Genomic DNA, 20,998 nt, shown 5'->3' on the forward strand with positions numbered 1-20,998 from the left:
CCCAGGGCCCCGCCCTCTCCCCGGCCGCCGCCGCCGCGGGTCAGGTGACCAGTTATAAGGGGGAGGAGGCGCCGGCGCGGCTCAGTAGATCCACCGGGCGGTGCGCAGTGAGGAAGGACGGAGCGGCCAGAGCAGCGGCAACATCAGCACCAGCACCGACACCGGGCCTCCTGTTGTTAATCTCTCCTAGTCCCTCCCCAAGACATTCTCACCCACACGGTCAACCATGGCGCTGAGCGATGCAGATGTGCAGAAGCAGGTAAGGGAATAGAGGGCCGAGGAGTGGAGGGAAGGGAAAGGAAGGAATTAATTGTGGACACAAAATGCTGCAGTAACTCAGCGTGACAGGCAAAACCAGCAACAACAAGTCCCCTTCCTTGTTCCTACACACAGAATCATGTTAACTGAGCAACAGTGGAACAATGACATTCTTGGTCGCAGCATCACAGCAGGCCTGTAAACATAACTCACATTGATAATGTACATAATGATTAAAATCAATAAACTAACAGCCATGTTTATCAATTAATAATACTACATTAATGACACCCCGTGCAACAATAAACAAAACGTTCAAGAGCCTGATGTTTGTCACTGTAATTTTAATTGTGGATAAAGAAGTGGCAAGGTCAATTGTCCCTTCATCAAGTGGGATAGAATGAAAGATATGCCAGACTAAATGTCTTCCTTATTTTCATTCAAAATGATCTATAATGTTGAAATAGGGAGGAGGGATTGGAAGGGGGATAAATTATTAGTGAAGTTTGGCTAATTGGATCTGATTTGACTCCTAGGAAAATGCTCTTTTAAAATTAATAAACTTTGGGTAGTTACACTTGTCCCATTACATAAATAATGGGGTCGTAATGCTGGACTTGATAGTGAAGTGTTTGTGCATGATTAGATCTGATTTATGAATCCTTCGAAAGTGTACCACTTTTTACAGTTGTAATAAATAACCTTTCAGGAATTAGTCTTGTCATGGTTTAAAAATAATGAGTAGGGTCTTAAAGATTTGGCCAATGTCATCTGTTAATATTTGATAATGAACTAACGTTAAAGCATTCTTTCCAGTTAGTGAACCTTTTGGAAACTACTTTCAGAAATGTATTTTCTTTCTTAATTTGGCTGTGCTGTATTTATAAATGAGCATTGACTGAATTGTTATCTCCCATATTTCAACAGATGCTGGCTGATCTGAATATTTTCAAACATTTAACTAATCATAACTAAACATTTAACTGACATACTGCAGATCCATTTAAAAAGTATCCATCGTAATGCTGTTCTTTTCACAGTCCCCCTGTTTGGTTAACTGTTGCATATAACTTCTATCTATGAAACTTCTATCACAATTTTTTTTGGCAAGTTGTTTTTGCTTGACTTTCAGTTGTTTGGAGAAAATCTAAACTCGAACAATGGCAGTGGATTGAACGTATTTCCATATATTAGAATTATGAAATTGCCATCTACTAAATAACCAATGAACCCTACTGTGTTTTTCAGTTTAAAGACACTGCATCTTAAATTCACCAGCGCTCATTTTTTAGCTAAGAAGAATAAAGCTATTTTATATTGAAGAGTTAAAATGGCTGTTTAAAGTTGAGATAATGTTTAACCTTGTAGAATTCCATTGTAATTCATTTTTAGATGGTTTGGTTAATTTTCAAGCTGTTGTCACCAAAAGAGTTTCGTATGAACATTCAAAAAATTATCCTTGCTCCCTTTTAGCATTCCTTTCTCTATTTTGATTTTAACTAGGTCTAGTTGTCAGTAAGCAAAAGAAATACTGAATAGCTGCTGAAAACTAGTTTGAGCTAGAGCTAGTTGGAAGGAGATGGATTCTTGTCTGTTCTAGTGTGGGAGGGAGCTACTTGTGCTAGGTTCCGGGTGGCACATGACATTATTTAAGATAATTCTGAGTGCGTGAGGTGAAGTTCTTCACCATTTAAAATTGAGACAACAAAATAAATTGCTGCTAATTTTGACCAAAACTGAGCCTATGCCACAAAAGTTTGTAGAACGATCGTGTTGCAAGTTTGTATTTACTATGTTCATTAGGTCTGTCAGAATTCAGTTAGATCATGATTTAGAAACTACTAAGATTTTCTAACCCTGAATCTGACAATTCTAAAATTTCTAATATTATTTCAAATGCCACGATCAATTTGATATTCAAACATTTCAATTATTCAAACATTACAGATTATTATTTGCATCTTACAGCATGCAAGTGCAACACATGCTGTAAGATGCAAATGCCATTTCTTAACTAATATTAAAGGAATCTGCCATTAGGTATTTAATGCCAATGGTCTTGATGTAATTGATGAACGTGCTCAAGGAGCTGAATGGCTTATTTATACATCAATGTAAATATAAAATTATTTGCGGTGTGTGATTGAATTTGTCTCAAACATTGAGAAAGGTCCTTTGTTCATATCAAACAGAAAAAAAATCTAACCTCGTCTATTTTTAGTCCATTTACCATGGTTTGTAATGTAATGACTTTAGTTCCACATCATACTCAGAATACCAGAACTTGGTTCAAAAGACAAGTTCATTGTAGGGGATGTGGTGTGTAAAGCAAGCGATAACTGGTGCTTAAGAATATGTTACATAAAAATGCATAACAATAATATTACAGAGATGAGATGTGCTTTATATCCTTCTGTGTTATAGATAAAACATATGATGGCCTTCATTGAACAGGAGGCTAATGAAAAAGCTGAAGAAATTGATGCAAAGGTGAGGTGTTTGCTTCCACTTCAGCCCTGGTGTAAATCGTTTAATGGCTGCTCTGCCATTCAGTTAACTGAACACTTTAAGATAGACACAAAAATCTGGAATAACTCAGCGGGACAGGCAGCATCTCGGGAGAGAATGAATGTGTGACGTTTTGGGTCGAGACCATTCTTTTTTAACATCCTTTCCTACACTAATTGCATTTCTCTTAATTTCCACACCATGCAAAAGATTTGTCCACCGTGAGTATCCTCAGCAACTGACTTTCACAATCCTCTTGGAAAGTGAATTCCAATGACTCGCTCCCCTTGATTTTTGACCTTTAAGGTGAAGGACCATCACCCTTGCTTCTAATCTGTCAACTCCCTTAAGACCGTTGTAGGTTTAAAGAGGTCTCCTCATTCTATTAGTCCAGTTCTGTCCCAGTTTGCTTAATCTGTCTGCGTGGGATAGTCTTGGGAATCAACATAACAATTTTTTGTTGCATTCCCTGTACCGCACGTATATATTTTCTTGGGTAAGGAGACAACATTTTGGCTATGGTTGTGCCAGGGTGTACATAATTTCAGTCAGATGACTTTCCTCTTGTACTCTAATCTTGCATTTTGCCCTTTTCTCGTTTTTTTTCCACGCGTCCTTGCCCAATTGCTTACCTTGTCACATCCTGCACGGCATCAGCAACAAAGCTGCAGATTGTTGGTACATTTGGTTATCTCATCCAAATCATTGACACGACCAGTGAAACAGCGAGAGGATAAACAGCCACTGTTCCAGCACCAACCACTGTGGTGACCGGTTTATTCACACATATTTATGTTAACCAGCTTTCGATCTATACCAGAATATTACTCCCAATCACGTGCTTTTTTTTCTATTAAATGTGCCATTCAAAATCTTATCATAAAGTTGGAGTATACCTCATCCACTTTATGGACACGTCTAGTCGTTCCTCCTGTATTTATTCTGCTAGTTGTAAAAATGTAAACTCTAACAGATTTATCAAACAGGATTTCCCTTTCATAATCCACTGCCTGCTCATGGGCACTTTATGGAATCTAAGGTAACCAGGCAAATCTTTCAAAACTTCGGGATGTAGATGCAAGTCTTGGCACTTGTTAGTTGTCCTGAGAACACAACAGATTTATAAATCAATTTGTTCAATTTGGTGTGCACACCTATTAGAAAAATAATACCGATTTAAGGTAAATGTTATGTTGGTGGAGTGAAACTGAATGTGGGACATTTGTCTCTTTTCCGCTTTGGGGTTAATATACTGTCAAACATGTTCTTGTAACTTCTCCCTTTGATCCTGTCCTCTGTAAATGACAAAACAGAACATATTCTTGGTGTAAAATGTAAGAGGTTGAGAAGGAGTTTCTTCCCAGAGGCAACTTCGGACTGTAAACGCCTTTTCTCACCAGGGACTAACTGACAGAACGTTTTTCCTTCTATTATTTATTATGTAAAATAATATGTGTGTTATGATTGTGTTTATAATTTGTTTGGTTGTTTTGTTGTTGTTCCGCGAGCATTGCCACTTTCATTTCACTGCACATCTCGTATGTGTATGTGACAAATAAACTTGACTTGACTTGACTTGAAGAAGAGATGTCCATAGTCCACTACAACTGAGGAAACGAGGGCCATGTATGACACTCAATATGATCAGCATGCTTATTTCTTGCAGGCCTAAGCTAATTTCCCAAATTAATTCCTATAAGTAAATGCGGCACATGATGCTCTCTTGCCTAATTGTCCAACCTCAGTTCTTAGCCCTTCTTCAATTGGTCTTGCAGCCTGATTGTTGCAACAAAGAGTGGGAAGTGAAACCAAGAAACTGTTGCATAACAAAATTGTGATCATCCAAAGCCACGACCAAGCAAAGTAAAGCAGGTTCTATGTAAAGTGGAAGATGTCACTTGCACTTTGCCGCTTGTTCATGTGTAGAAATAGAATTTCCAATCTATAGAAAGATTCAAAATACTGGAGTAACTGCTTATCATAATTGGGTTTCTTTTGCAAAGAGCAAGGTGGAAAAATGAGAATAGTTTGGGCACCAAGTGTTGTTGAAAGCCATGAGAAAGGGCTGGTATACAGGGAGTTTGGATTTTGAAATCGCCCTCTTTCAAGGCTGCCCTTTATTCACATCTATATACATTTTTTAAATATATTTGCATTATGTATTCAGTGCTCATTATGCCTTTGCATATGCATGATAGTTTATAATACTGATCTTTTAGTCTGATTTATTTTTTGATATTGAAGATATTTTGAATCTATGTGCAGGCAGAAGAAGAGTTTAACATTGAAAAGGGGCGGCTTGTACAGACGCAGAGATTGAAGATCATGGAATACTATGAAAAGAAGGAAAAGCAAATTGAACAGCAGAAAAAAATGTAAATACTGTGTAAAATATCAATGGCGATTGTCTTCCCCGTGTTTAAATATTTCTTGATTCACGTTTGAAAAAAAAAAATGGAACCATATCTGTAACCTCTATGTTTGTTATTGAATATTTCAATATCATTTATTCAAATCTTTATATGTTTATATATTTATATGTTCATTATGAAGTGACATTCTGATTCTCTCTTTTTGTTTTTCTTTAGTCAAATGTCTAATTTGCTGAACCAGGCTCGGTTGAAGGTTCTCAAAGCCAGAGATGATCTGATTTCGGTAAGATTGCCGATATAAAGGTGAAGAATGGTTGCATAGGAACAAATAGTTGGGAGAGTATATTTGTAAGAATGTGGAATGGAACTAAACAGGAACGGAGGTCCTCCAAACCTGAACTGACCATGATGCCAGTTTAACCAACCCTATCTGCCTGCACAGTCTGTATCCCTTCATGTTCAGCTCGTATCTGCTCCCTCGAGTATTTGTCTTGTATCATTACTTTTTGGCATATGTGATCTCCATGCCAATTTATTAACCAGTCCATCTCAGCTGTGTTTTTTTTCCATTGACTTTAAATCTATTGTCCAAAAGCTGGAGTAACTCAGCGTGTCAGGCAGCATCTCTGGAGAAAGGGAATTGGTGACGTTTCGGGTCGAGACCCTCCTTCAGACTCCAGATGTCTTTTAGGGTCAGACTCCTTCTTCAGAATGACACTTCTGCGCCATTTGTGGGTCAAGAGTGTTTAATTGTCATATGTACCAAACGGCACCAAACTCGTACTTGCAGCAACACAACAGATTTATAAATACAGTACTCGATAGACAACAACATAATCAAACAAAAAAGTTAAATAAATTATTTTAAAAAGATTAGCAAATTAGCAAAACAAAGGCCAAATATGTTATGTTAGACTTATTTTAAAATGGATTAAATTCATTTTTTTAAATATACCCCATCAATACCCCAGAAGGAGCAAAAACAGGTGTTTAGAAATTTTTGCAAAGTAATTACAAATAAATAACTGAAATATCACATTTACATAAGTATTGAGACACTTTGCTATAACACTCAAAATTGAGCTTGAGTTCATCCTGTTTCCATTGATTATCCTTGAGATGTTTCTACAACTTGATTGGAGTCCACCAGTGGTCAAATTAAATTGATTGTACATGATTTGGAAAAGCACAAACCTGTCTATACAAGGTCCCACAGTTGACAGTGCATGTCAGAGCAAAAACCAAGCCATGAAGTCGAAGGAATTGTCCGTAGACCTCTGCGACAGGATTGTGTCGAGACACAGATCTGGGGAAGGGTATAAAACAATTTCTGCAGCAATGCAGGTCCTGAAGTGGCCTCCGTCCTTCTTGAATGAAAGAACTTTGGAACCACCAAGACTCTTCAGAGAGCTGTCCGCCCAGCCAAACTGAGCAATCGGGGAAGAAGGGCTTTGGTCAGGGAGGTGACCAAGAACCCGATGATCACTCTGACAGAGTTCCATTGTGGAGATGGGAGAACCTTCCAGAAGGACAACTATATCTGCAGCACTCTACCTATATAACCTTTATGTTAGTGGCCAGACGGAAGCCACTCCTCAGCAAGGCACATGACAGCCCGATTGGAGTTTGCCAAAAGGCACCTAAAGGACTCTCAAACCATGAGAAACAAGATTGTCTGGGCTGATGAAACCAAGATTGAACTCTTTGGCCTGAATGCCAAGCGTCACATCTGGAGGAAACCAGGCACCGCTCATCACCTGGCCAATACCATACCTACGGTGAAGCATGATAGTGGCAGCATCATGCTGTGGGGATGTTTTTCTGCGGCAGGAACTGGGAGACTAGTCAGGATCAAGGGAAAGATGAACAAAGAGTACAGAGATCCTTGATGAAAACCTGCTCCAGAGTATTCTGGACCTCAGACTGGGGCGGAGGTTCACCTTCCAACAGGACAACGACCCTCAGCACACAGCCAAGACAACGCGGGAGTGGCTTCATGACAAGTCTGTGAATGTCCTTGAGTGGCCCAGCCAGAGCCCAGACTTGAACCCGATCGAACATCTCTTGAGGGACCTGAAAATAACTGCATCGATTGTCCCCATCCAACCTGACAGAGCTTGAGAGGATCTGCAGAGAAGAATGGGAGAAATTACCCAAATACAGGTGTGCCAAGCTTGTAGCATCATTCCCAAGAAGACTTGAGGCTGTAATCGCTGCCAAAGGTGCCTCAACAAAGTAATGAATAAAGTGTCTGAATACTTATGTAAATGTGATATTTCAGTTATTTCTTTTTAATTACTTTGCAAAAATTTCTAAACACCTGTTATGAAGGACAACATTCCATTAACTTTCTTCACTGCCTACTGTACCTGCACGCCAACTTTCAGTGATTGGTGCACAAGGACACCCAGGTCTCGCTATACTATACTATACTGCATCTGCCACGCATCTGCCCACTCACTCAACCTGTCCAGGTCACACTGCAACCTCCTAACATCCTCTTCACAATTCGCACTGCCACCCAACTTTGTGTCATCCACAAACTTGCTAGTGTTGCTCCTAATTCCCTCTTCCAAATCATTAATATATATGGTAAACAGTTGCGGCTCAATCACCGAGCCTTGCGGCACTCCACTTGCCACTGCCTGCCATTCTGAAAAGCACCCATTCACTCCTACTCTTTGCTTCCTGTCTGCCAACTAATTTTCTATCCGCATCAACACCCTACCCCCAATACCATGTGCTCTAATTTTAGTCACCAGTCTCCCGTGCGGGACCTTATCGAAGGCTTTCTGAAAGTCTAGATACACTACATCCACTGGCTCCCCTTCATGCATTTTACTTGTAACATCCTCAAAGAATTCCAGAAGATTAGTCAAGCATGATTTTCCTTTCATAAATCCATGCTGACTTGGACTAATCCTTTTACTGCTATCCAAATGCCCCATTATTACCTCTTTAATAATTGACTCCAGCATCTTTCCCACCACCGAAGTCAGGCTAACTGGTCTGTAATTCCCCGTTTTCTCTCTCGCTCCTTTCTTGAAAAGTGGGATAACATTAGCTATCCTCCAATCCACAGGAACTGATCCTGAATCTATTGAACATTGGAAAATGATCACCAATGCGTCCACTATTTCTAGAGCCACCTCCCCGAGGACCCTGGGATGCAGACCATCAGGCCCAGGGGATTTATCATCCTTCAGTCCCATTAGCCTACCTAATACTATTTCTCACCTAATGAAAATTTCTTTCAGTTCCTCTACTCCCTTAGATCCTCTGTCCTCCAGTACATCTGGGAGATTGTTTGTGTCTTCCTTGGTGAAGATAGATCCGAAGTATCTGTTCAACTCTTCTGGAAGGAATGCAATAAATCATACTTAAGTTATTTTTGGTAAAAGAGAAAATCTTGGCCTTTCTAGGAAAAAAAAATGCAGACCTCATTTGAAATTCACAAGAATGTTTGGATTGTACATGCCCCAAATCCCATTCTGTCCATGCACAGGGTAGTATTTGTAGCTATTTTAATTTTCTTTGGTTGCTGGTTTGACCATGTTACTATGTACCTTTGCTTTGGTTTCCAGGATCTGTTGAATGAAGCCAGACTGAGACTGAGCAGAGTAGCAAAAGATCCTTCCAGATACCAGACACTTCTGGATGGACTTCTGCTACAGGTAAGAATGGCACAATTACTCGCAACAATAAGTTAGTGTTTGTGCACTCAGCGGTACAGGGTCTTCCATCTTGTGATATTGGATGTCATGTTAACATTACTGGTTTCTCTAATGGCTGGGGGGGGAGGGGGGGAGGACAGGATAAGTGAATGGATTCTCAAAGGCAAATTTGAGGTGCGTTTATGGATGTAGTGATGTGAATATGCATCAAATGTGCAAATACTGTTTTGTAAATGCTGTGAAATTACCTTTGGAACAGCAAGTAAAACTAGTCCCTTGTCTGTTCAAATACAATATGATAAAAGTGTCCCTAGAAATTGATGAATGAGAAACATTGTTTTCTATTCCAGGGTTTTTATCAACTATTGGAACCAATAGTGATTATTCGTTGCCGCAGACAAGATATTACATTGGTTAAGGTACAGCAACAAACACTCAGTTCAGCATTATTCCACAACGAGATGTTAATTGTGAATTGAACTTGGAATGAGTTGAATTTCCCACCTGGATCGTGTATGATTGTGTGAAGTGTGTGCTAAAGGGCCTGCCCCACTTGTGTCACCAAAACATTTTGAACATTTCAAAATCCAGCGGCGACAAAAAAATGTTGCGACACTTGAAAAAAAAAACACCGCGCGTCATTGGTCATCACGCCGCGTATTTTTCGGTGACCTGATACGTCAGTCAATGATGCCGGCAGTCGCCGAAAAAATGGCCAAGTGGGACAGGCCTTGTAAGGTTGTAGCCAACCTATCCATTTTGGCTCTAGTTAATGTCTCCAGATTTCCTTCTCAGAAACCTTGCTGAACAATAATTGTTTCTTCTCCTGCCCCACCCCTTTCAAAAATTTTAACATTGGCCAGATTTTGTTCTTGTTTGGTCCTGGGAGATCCAAATTAATATCTATTAAATCACCAATAGGGTTACTCAATTGGGGATTGTTTTGTAAACAATGACATTTTGTCATTATAATCACTTGCAATAATGAAATGGAGGTGTGTGTACACCTTTGTACATCTGGTAACCTTCCAGTGGAACTCACGCTGAGATTAAAACACAACATTTTCTATAGAAATAGAGAACGTGTTGACATGGTGTTTCCTGGACTTTAAAAATAATATGGTGTAAGATGGATAGAACGAGCACTGTAATAAACTAGTTGTGCCTCCATCCTTCAACTCCAAAGCCATCACAACTTTGCTGTTTCCTGCACTCTGGTGACTAGTGGTAAAACATTTTCATTTAACTTCAAACAGACCTCTATCAGCAAGAATGTTCCCATTTACAAGAAGAACATAAATAAGGATATTGATATTCACATTGATCAGGAAACCTTTCTACCAGAAGACATGTAAGCATCATCATTGCTCCTTTTCATTCAACTTTTGAGTTTGGTTTATTTCCACTGATCTGTTCTGTATTAAAGCACAAGGCATTGGGGGTTCAGTATTGATGTGGATAGAGAAATGGCTGGCAAACAGGAAGCAAAGAGTAGGAGTAAACAGCTCCTTTTCACAATGGCAGGCAGTGACTAGTGGGGTACCCCAAGGCTCAGTACTGGGACCCCAGCTATTTACAATATATATTAATGATCTGGATGAGGGAATTGAAGGCAATATCTCCAAGTTTGCGGATGACACTAAGCTGGGGGGCAGTGTTAGCTGTGAGGAGGATGCTAGGAGACTGCAGGGTGACTTGGATAGGCTGGGTGAGTGGGCAAATGTTTGGCAGATGCAGTATAATGTGGATAAATGTGAGGTTATCCATTTTGGTGGCAAAAACAGGAAAGCAGACTATTATCTAATGGTGGCCGATTGGGAAAGGGGGAGATGCAGCGAGACCTGGGTGTCATGGTACACCAGTCATTGAAGGTAGGCATGCAGGTGCAGCAGGCAGTAAAGAAAGCGAATGGTATGTTAGCTTTCATTGCAAAAGGATTTGAGTATAGGAGCAGAGAGGTTCTACTGCAGTTGTACAGGGTCTTGGTGAGACCACACCTGGAGTATTGCGTACAGTTTTGGTCTCCAAATCTGAGGAAGGACATTATTGCCATAGAGGGAGTGCAGAGACGGTTCACCAGACTGATTCCTGGGATGTCAGGACTGTCTTATGAAGAAAGACTGGATAGATTTGGTTTATACTCTCTAGAATTTAGAAGATTGAGAGGGGATCTTATAGAAACTTACAAAATTCTTAAGGGGTTGGACAGGCTAGATGCAGGAAGATTGTTTCCCGATGTTAGGGAAGTCCAGGACAAGGGGTCACAGCTTAAGGATAAAGGGGAAATCCTTTAAAACCGAGATGAGAAGAACTTTTTTTCACACAGAGAGTGGTGAATCTCTGGAACTCTCTGCCACGGAGGGTAGTTGAGGCCAGTTCATTGGCTATATTTAAGAGGGAGTTAGATGTGGCCCTTGTGGCTAAGGGGATCAGGGGGTATGGAGAGAAGGCAGGTACGGGATACTGAGTTGGATGATCAGCCATGATCATATTGAATGGCGGTGCAAGCTCGAAGGGCCGAATGGCCTACTCCTGCACCTAATTTCTATGTTTCTATGTATTCATGCCTTCTATATTCTGTTGTGCTGAAGCAAAGCAAGAATTTCATTGTCCTATCTGGGACACATGACAATAAATTCACTTGAGTCTTATTAATGTGATGGTTTGGATAATTGAAATGTAGACTGAGGGGTGCAGTCATCTTGATTCCATATCTGGCACAATTGAAAATTAAATTCTTAGATGTTGGATTATTATGTTTTTATAATCATCAGTTGTGAATTTTAACTTGTGTCCAAGTATCTATACTGGCGAGATGTAGCGAGAACTAGCACTCGCACTGTGCAAGTGTTTGCCATTGGGCCTTTGGGCTTCCAAGTGTAAAGTACTCCAGTGTACATCAGGAAATGCTTCATGTAATATTAATTATAATAATCTAATGCAAAGTTGTGACAATATCTAATCAAATTAAGATTTTCTTTGCCATTTGGTACTATTATTCATGAGTTATTTTTTGCAAAATAAGTTGTTTTAATAACTTTTGTTCTGGTTTAAAGCCGGCACGGCAGATGAGCAGCTGTTAATCAGCAAGGGTTAAAGTTGCTGGAAATGCTCAGCTGCCCAGGAAGGGTGAGAGACATGAATGGTTCATGCTGTAGATTGTGGGCATTTGGAGCCTCCCCAATGAGAGGCCAAGGGGACCAAGACCAGGGGCAGTATTGGTGACAGTGAAAGTAGCAGGTTACAGTCAAGTTACTGCACATCTCGTATGTGTATGTGACAAATAAACTTGACTTGACTTGAGTCACTAGTTAAGCTTGGCATAAATTACACCCACCTATTTTACTGGGTGGGTATGACTTTAAAAGGAATTTAATTATTAGCCTTCGACCTGTTGCTGGTGGTTTCACAGCAAAACCCTTTTTCAACTGTGTTAGCTGCTGTTTTAGCCTTTGGATTAATGAAAGTTACAGATGCATGTTGATTTTTAATGTATAATAAGCAATATTATTTCAGCAAAAGGAGAGTTTCAAACATTCTTTTCTCCAAACAGTGCTGGAGGTATTGAGGTGTACAATTCCTCTGGGAAAATCAAGGTCTCCAATACCTTGGAGAGTAGATTGGAACTGATTGCGCAGCAGGTAAGTAGATCTATGAAAACAAAGCATGTGGTGTGCTGATAATGCAGTGGCTAATATTCTATTGGAAATAAAGTCGGTTCCGCTGCATTGTTTATGCTTGGGCTGTGTTTGCATTCGCTGTTTGTGCAGTTCCTTGTGTGCTTACCTCTTCCCCCCCCCCCCCACAACCAGGTAGTTTGTATTTCCCTCTGTGGGGATGTGAGTGTGGCATTCACTTCCCTTGGCAAAGGTTTGTTGTCAAGGGCCTGTCCCACGGCACTCGTCATAGGTGGCCGAAAATTTTCAACATGTTGAAAATCCAGCGGCGACCAGTAAAAAAGTACGACTCTTTGGGCGACTACTCACGACCATGGCCGTGACGCCTGTATGGTCGTGAGTAGTCACCCAAATATTAATATCTTTTTACTGGTCGCCGCTGGATTTTCAACATGTTGAAATATGTTGGCCACCTGCTGTGCCACTATGACGGGTACCGGCAACATCGTGTAAGTGGGACAGGCCCTTGACTCAGCGGCCTGGTACCGTGATAATGTTTGATCAGGTTGCAAGTGTAATACAGCGATCAGCTCACCCTCCAATATTCCACCTGTCTTCCAGATGATGCCAGAAATCCGCGTTGCGCTGTTTGGTGCCAATCAAAACCGGAGGTTCTTGGACTAAGGGCTGTGTTGGCGTTGAGCTGTATCTAGGCACACACCACATTGAAAAAAGTTATAGAAGTTACACGCCTGTACTGGAGAGTAAATTGATTCAACGTTCTTGCTTTTCTCTGTTTGTATTGACATGTATCTGAAACTAGTTTCTCCAATTTAATGTTTGCATTTGCCTAATGGAAATTGCCAGAAAGTTTGGATTGACTGGGATGTCCTGCTTCAGTTTTTGTGTGTGTATATAAATCTATTTTTCCAAGTTAAATTTTTGGTTTTCCTTTTGCCATTTCAATATAGAGCAGTAAATTCTATAGATGTACCAATGTTACTGACGTCAATCCTATGCTATTTAATTAAATTGAAATGGAAGTTTGTGTTTCAGGTGCTGTATGTATATGTGGTTCTGAAGTAAATATCTTGCTAGATCCTAAATATCCTAATATTTGGACTGTTCCTTTGTTCTGATGGATAGATTAGCCATACACTACTTGATTACCACTCCATTTACCACTTTAAACACCGCGCGCGGGGTGATGCCCGTATGGTCGTGAGTAGTCGCCCAAAGGGTCATGCCTTTTCTGCCGAGTAGTCGCCCAAAGAGTCGTACCTTTTTCTGGTCGCCGCTGGATTCTCAAAGTTGAAATTTTCGGAGACCTGCAGCGACTATGACGGGTGACGGCAGTTGCCGAAAAGAATTGCGTAAGTTGGACTGAACTGGACTGCTCCTTTAGTTATTCATTTGAAAATCACACTACAGTCCCACCTAGCTGCAATACCACCATAGTCCAGCTAGTGGCGCTTCTGAACCATTTAAATCTGCATTCGACTGTTACACGCCATCTATTTTGTGCATTTTCATTTCTGTCTAATCTCCCCTTGTGATTTGTACTTGCATTGAATCTTTTCGGTTAAAGAATGACTTGGAGTACTTCATAAGATAGAAAGACATATTCAATAGCTTTCCAGCACATTTCACAACCTGCTCTCCAGAGCACTTTACAACAGATGAATAATTTAGGCATTCCACGAGGACTCGTTCACCCTACACTGACTTTCAGTTCACTTTATGCATGCTCTTGCACATTTATGCAGGGTATTTTCAACTACTTGTGTCCTTGTCTGGTTGTACATGCAGCAGCCTTGGCAGCATGGCCTGCTTCTGTGTCTGGCAGAACCATTGTTTCTGCCTGCTCCTGTAAACACATGGTTCCCTCACTTGTCCAAGACACCGTACATGCTTGACTCTGAAGCCGAGTCCCGACGGCAAACCTGTCCATTCCTTCCCCAAATGCCGCCTGCTCCCCCTCCCCCCTCCCTGTATATTCCAGCATCCAGTTGTGTGTCAGCATAATCTCTCCTGCTTTTCACCTCCCATGCACGTGTTTCCTGCTGTGACTGACCAACCAACATTTCTGAAGGGTCTTGACCCAAAATGTCACCCATTCCTTCTCTCCAGAGATGCTGCCTGTCCCCGCTGAGTTACTCCAGCTTCTAGTGTACCTCTAGCTCTCTAAACACTTGCCTGAAGTTGACTTTCTCTTGCGTAGTGGCTGTTTCCCCACCAACCCAACGGCACTGAACTCCCACAATTACACAAATACTACCTTTAAATCTGTGAAAGTAGACCTAGCTAATAGATTTAGGCTTAAGAAAGTAAGGATTGTGCCTGCCTCTGGTCCACATGTAGAACACCAGTCATCTTTAGGCAGCTTGCACGGCACAGTCTCCAGTTTTTCACTCAAGGGCTTCATGATATGGTCCAATTCTCCACTTGTGGCCGATGAGATACAATGACAGCATCACCCCTTTGCCACAGTTGCACAACAGACTGAATCTATCACCTGTCAGAGCGTTACTTGCCTGCAATCCAGCACCCCGAGTAGCTTTATTTGTTCCACTATCGCAACCCAGTCCCACCACTTTCTACCCGTAAGCAAATCGGCCATATCCTCTCAGGAATAGAGGATGATTCACAAGTTATAGGAGCCATTCAATTATGGCTGATCTCTGCCTCCTAATCTCACCAATTGGCACTAAGACTGGGAGAGTCTCCTCACTCAGTTACTAGGTAACAGTCGGCAACTAAACCAGTAAAGTTAATTAAAAAAAACAGCACGTACTAGAGATCTTAAGGGAAAACCACAACAGTATTGGTTTCTGGAGACACAAGGAAATGCAGATGCTGGTTGACAAATGGATGACAAAGAGCTGGAGGAACTCTGGGCACTATCATACAACCAAAGTACAGTTTCAAATGCTTAGAGCTATACAGGGTAATCATACCATGCAACATGGATTACTGCAGCCTGATTACTGCAGTTACTACTACACAATTCAGTATCGATAGTTAATTAAAAAACTGTAGAGATAACCAAACCTGCTTAGATCTAACAAAAAAACGCAGGCATCAAGCTCCAAGCGTTTTTACATCAGTATCAACAGGTCCACGGTGCACCACCCAGCTACAATAAACGGTAAGACTGGAAAACATGGACCACTTGCCACATATTGGGAGACCTGGCAAAGCCTGACATCAATGATGAAAGTTGCCTCTGCGTCCAGTGTGGCAGCAGAGACTTTGGTCAATGGAGAATGTGGGCGTGTGCAGACCAAGCCTTCAGCTGTGGAACAAAACTCTTGATCCACCTATCCTCCAGAATGTTGCTGGTACTAATGGGAAGGAAGGATGCCGTCTCCAGGAGGGCAATGCCTTTCAATGCCACCCAGACATTGCTGCCAGATTGGACTTGGCACATTACACCCACTCACAAGAGTGAACGATGCCTCAACTTCTTGCACCAGGAACCAATCTTCTTCTTCACAATGTAACAGAACAGCACAGGATAGACCCTTCGGCCCACAATGTCCACACTGAACATGATGCCAGGTTAAACTAATCTCCTCTGCCTGCATATGATCAATGTAGAAAAAGCCCTTAAATGCCACTGTTGTATCTGCCCCCACTGCTGGCAGCTCATGCCAGGCACCCATGTAAAACAAACCTGTCCAGCACATCTCCTTTAAACTTTCCCCTCTCGTTCTAAAGCTATGTCCTCTAGTCTTTGACATTTCTACCCTGGAGAAAAAGATCATGACCGTTTACCCTATCTATCATTTCTTGCTGTCCTGATCCACAGAAGCAAGTCCTACTTTTGTAGCTGTGTCCAGAACTTACATTGAAAGTTTGAGTAGGTATTGAACTGCTAGAAAGATAAGGATTCTTGAATATTAGACCAAAGATGTATCTACTACAGCGCACTTTCCTTAAACATTGGGCGTAGAGTAAGACTCAATGGTGCAGAGCAGTTCTCAAACTGGATTATCACATTCTCCCACTGATCCAAAACTCACCTGAGCTATTAACAAACGTCAGGATCTCTTTCAGTTACGCAGGGCAAGTGCAACTTGTGGTTTGAGAAACATCATTAGAACTGCTCACCTCAGCTTGGCTGAGATTAGTTCACAATTTTGATAAACCTTATACTGAGACCATGGGGTAATAAATATGCAGTGGTGTTCAGAGACAAAGTTCCTGCACAAAAGACACAATGAAAGACTAATAGTCAAACCATCAGTCACCTGTAACATGAAATAAATTCAAACACAGAACTATTGATAATAATGTGGACAACAGAATAATAAGTAGATTTATGTACAAGCTTCAACCAAATGGTTGCCCTGTAACATCCCTCTTTCCTGTGGTTTACACTGGTCTGTTCAGCATTGGTCCAACCATTCAGTGCTTGCGGAAGGCACACGGCATCATCAAGGACCACAGCCACCCAGCACGCAGACTCTTCTCCTTGTAACCGTCAGGTAGACGATACAGGAGCACGGCTACACGCACCACCAGACTTCAGAACAGTTTTTATCCTCGTGCCATCGGGCTTCTGAATTCATAAACACATCATATATGTTGATTATTTTATTTATTATTATCTTTTACTTACCAATGTCACTCTTATCTTATCTTTTTCTTTACCTTAATTTTATCCATGTAATATCAGTGCTGAGATGACCCGTTGTCTTGTCAAACACATTTCATTGTACCGTTGACCTCGTGTTAACCTACATATGACAAATAAAAACTGAACCGAACACCTTTGTGTTGTCACTAGGTGCTGTGTGTCCACGGTCACAGGTACAGTTTGCACCCTGTCACAAGCTGGTTCCAGCAGAGTTTATTTTACACAGGCCTTTCAGCCCACCGAGTCCATGCCGACCAGCAAATACCCCGTACATTAGCACCATCCTACACATTTACAATTTTATTAGAGTCAATTAAAATTCGGGTCCTCGACCTGAAACGTCACCCATTCCTTCTCTCTGGAGATGCTGCCTGTCCCGCTGAGTTACTCCAGCATCTTGCGTCTACCTTAGTATAGTAGGAGGATCCAGTTTGACGAATCTCAGAAACTATTTAACTCAGGGTACTGACACGATCGAACTGTGATTCAAATAAACATTCTGCTTTCTGAAACAGATATGGACTCCACTCGACCGAGGTTTTCAAACATTTATTCTAAGTATGTACAATATAGAAAATAGTAAATTCATATGGAAAATAATCTATGTCAGTCAAGCATCAATAAAAATGTTTTCTTACACAATAAGGGCCCTAGTACAGAAGAACTGAGGTATGTGTCACGACTGTAACCAAAGTGACTTGACATTGCATTTCATTAAAAATCTCAACATATACAAAATATAACGTACAAATAAATAGGTTTCATGTTTCCCAGCATCTAGTGCCTTGGACAAGAGTAAAATACTGTCTGGAGCTAGTGCAGACTTGGTGGGCGACTGCAGGACTGACAGTCTGAGGTATGTCTTTGTCTCTTAAACAATTAAAAAAAATGCAAAAAAATTGTCAGATCAAAGAACAATCATTGGGAGTGTTTTAATAAGAGTGTGACCATAGCTGCCTCCAGATAAGAAAAAGAAACACTCGTACAATGTTAGACTTATGGTAATAAAAGATACAAGCGTGGCTATTGCTGCATAGATATCCCACGGTTTCTGAAAGCAATCGGACTAGCCGCAAACAAGAGGAGACAAATCTAGAGAGAGGGTCCAATGCATGTTCATTCTATGCTGGCCTCCAGTAGGTGCCTATCTTCCTGTCAACCTGGCTCAGTGGTTGCTGTCTAACAAAGTTAGAAGACTTGTGGTTTGTAGCCCCAGCACAAGAGCAGAGGAAGTGATCTAGACTGATGCCAAAGGACTACTGCTCTGATGGAGGTTCCAGCTCCCAATGAGACACTAAACTTGGACACCAAATGCCTGGATTGGGTGAATGCAAGTGATCCTCTGTCCTAACTTTGAGAAAAGCAGTAGTGCCCTGGCCAAGATGCCTGCCTGCCTGCCTCCCTTGCCCATCGTCACTCCAGCAGGCGTTTGGCCTTGTTGCTGGGCTGTAGACCTTGCTGTGTGCAAATTCACTACCGACAAAACCACAGTGGCTACATTTAAAAACAAAAATCATTGGCTGCAAAGCACTTTGGGGGAACATCGTAAAAAAACTGAAAACTACTAAAATTGAATGCAAACTGGTTATTTTGTACGGAGTCACTGGCAGGTGATTATTGGTACCTCGATAATGGCAACTTCTAATACTGAGCGCAAACAAAATGGCTGCCGAGAGCAGTAGCAGTCCCGTGACCTGGTCTACACCTGCCCTTAGAGACTCACATACACTGGCTTTCCTCCTCCTCCTAGCCTGGCATAATCACATCCTCCACCTCTGCCCCGACTTACATCACTGACAAACTGGTGGTATGACTACACCTTGGCTAACCTCTCTGCAATGCCCAGGCTAAAACCAGGCCTCACTATTTATTCCATCTGTAAATTACAGCTGACTTTGTAAAACCCCAGCTCACAACCTGTGGGCTTGCCGGTAATCTCCAAGGACTAAACGCAAATGGCTTTCGCTGTGGTTTAGCTGGCTGCTCGTTGTACTGACTCAGACGTAGGCTGGAGGGCAGTGGCGGTCAATACCGTAGCCCATCACCATTTCTTTATAGCAATTGACAAGCGTGTCGTGACAGAGCCAAATGGAATAGTAGGGGGGGGGGGGGAAATCCAAATCAATTGACTGATGCCAGTGCCCACAGCAGAGGTTTATTTGAAAACAATTATACACACAGAACTTGTGATCTGAAGGCTTAGAGTTGCTGACTGGATCCAAACAGCAGGAAATGACTCATAATCTAAACCCTGTTTAAGAAGGAACTGCAAATGCTGGAAAATCGAAGGTAGACAAAAATGCTGGAGAAACTCAGCGGGTGAGGCAGCATCTATGGAGCGAAGGAAATAGGCAACGTTTCGGGCCGAAACCCTTCCAGGTTTCGGCCCGAAACGTTGCCTATTTCCTTCAGGGTTTCGGCCTGAAACGTTGCCTATTTCCTTCGCTCCATAGATACTGCTTCACCCACTGAGTTTCTCCAGCATTTTTGTCCACCTGTAATCTAAACCCTATCTCTTCTCTCAGTCGACTTCTACATACAGGAGCTAAAGTGTTTTGCTGGTGAACCTGTATCAAATATTTTAAATAAAATAAAAGTTTATTTTCGTGTTGTCTCGGGTTCCTTCCTAAGATCGAGCGAATCTGGTAAATAGTCACTGAAAACAAACCTGAGTCTGGTTGATTAAATATTACAATTTCAGCAGCAGAGAACACATCAAATGTTACAAAAAAAAAAACAGCAAGACAAATTTTAAACAAAGAAATGCGGAACAAACATCCTGTGCATCAGTGCAGAATGCTTCTCATGTCAACGACTTAGTGAATCAACTGCGACAATATCGAATAAAACAGGGGAAAATATACAAAACTGAAATGAAAGTTTGCTTTCCTGCTAAGACTACTGCATCACAAAATACTGTGGCTGAATGTACGGTAACAGGGTTAACGGCCACAGAAAAATCATTCTCAATTAGTTAAAAGGATGCGTGGTTCTGGTTGCAGTGTGCCATCCAGAAGATATTGCTTAATTGGCTGTTCTGTTCATTGTTACATTCAACAGACTAGAGTAAAAGGCATCGATATTTATTCTTGTAAACCAGTTTTAACCAAATAGCTACACAGATAGAAATGCTACAATTTAAAGTACAATTTTTTTACACCTGAGTTTCTCATAATACCTATTAAAAATGAAAAATTGCATCTACCCATCGAACTAGAACACTGAAATGCTGTCACAACAGTGTCCTCTTAGATCTTGGCTCCATTTGTGTCTGTCCATCCATCTTGCTCCTTTCTGTGGGATAAGCAGAAGCATCAGACAATGAGGTCGTGGCCAATGTTCTTCCCGGCAGAAGCTAGCAATAACAATCAATACAGCCACAAATGTATGTGTTTTATTGGGTACAACAACAAAAAATACGTTTCTGTGACAGGGCAATTTTAGTTTTAATTTAGGGGTACAGCATGGAAACAGGCCCTTCAGCCCACGCCGACCATCGATCGCCTGTTCACACTAGTTCTACGTTGTCTCCCTTTCTTATCCACTCCCAACACATTAGCAATTTTACAATGCCTAATTCACCTACAAAGCCTATGGAGCGAAGGAAATAGGCAACGTTTCAGACTGAAGAAGGGTTTTGGCCCGAAACGTTGCCCATTTCCTTCGCTTCATAGATGCTGCTGCACCCGCTGAGTTTCTCCAGCACTTTTGTCGACCTTCGATTTTCCAGCATCTGCAGTTCCTTCTTAATCACCTACAAAAGATTTGGGAATATGCGGACCATATTTGGAATGTGGGATGGAACTCACGCAGTCACAGGGAGCACGTGCAAACTCCACACAGACAGCAGCCGTAGTCAGGATCGGACCCGGGTCTCTGGCGCTGTGAGGAAGCGGCTCGACCAGCTACTTATCAAAATGATGCAGG

The 20,998-nt window shown here is 41.5% G+C and overlaps 2 protein-coding genes across 2 annotated transcripts in view; one reads left to right on the forward strand and one right to left on the reverse strand.

Annotated features, from left to right (window-relative positions):
• Window positions 1-63: 63 nt before the first annotated feature.
• LOC129706076 (V-type proton ATPase subunit E 1-like) lies at window positions 64-13,543 on the forward strand. Its single transcript, XM_055650049.1, has 9 exons — window positions 64-259; window positions 2,683-2,748; window positions 5,032-5,141; window positions 5,355-5,421; window positions 8,723-8,812; window positions 9,163-9,231; window positions 10,069-10,163; window positions 12,366-12,453; window positions 13,051-13,543. Exons 1-9 carry the CDS (start codon window positions 227-229, stop codon window positions 13,111-13,113), a joined length of 681 nt encoding a protein of 226 aa, XP_055506024.1. The 5' UTR covers window positions 64-226; the 3' UTR covers window positions 13,114-13,543.
• A 5,913-nt stretch (window positions 13,544-19,456) lies between these two features.
• LOC129706077 (chromatin remodeling regulator CECR2-like) overlaps window positions 19,457-20,998 on the reverse strand; it is an 84,573-nt gene continuing 83,031 nt past the window's right edge. Inside the window, 1 exon segment of the mRNA XM_055650050.1 lies at window positions 19,457-20,365. The gene's annotated coding sequence lies outside the window, so the exon portion shown is untranslated.

The sequence above is a fragment of the Leucoraja erinacea genome, chromosome 19 (assembly GCF_028641065.1).
Source record: "Leucoraja erinacea ecotype New England chromosome 19, Leri_hhj_1, whole genome shotgun sequence".
Classification (NCBI taxonomy): Eukaryota; Metazoa; Chordata; class Chondrichthyes; order Rajiformes; family Rajidae; genus Leucoraja; species Leucoraja erinaceus.

Coding starts and splice junctions, on each gene's coding strand:
- LOC129706076 (XM_055650049.1), top strand. CDS start 227: ATGGCGCTGAGCGATGCAGATGTGCAGAAGCAG. Junction 260..2,682: donor ATGCAGATGTGCAGAAGCAG/GTAAGGGAATAG, acceptor TCTGTGTTATAG/ATAAAACATATGATGGCCTT. Junction 8,813..9,162: donor TGGATGGACTTCTGCTACAG/GTAAGAATGGCA, acceptor TTTCTATTCCAG/GGTTTTTATCAACTATTGGA.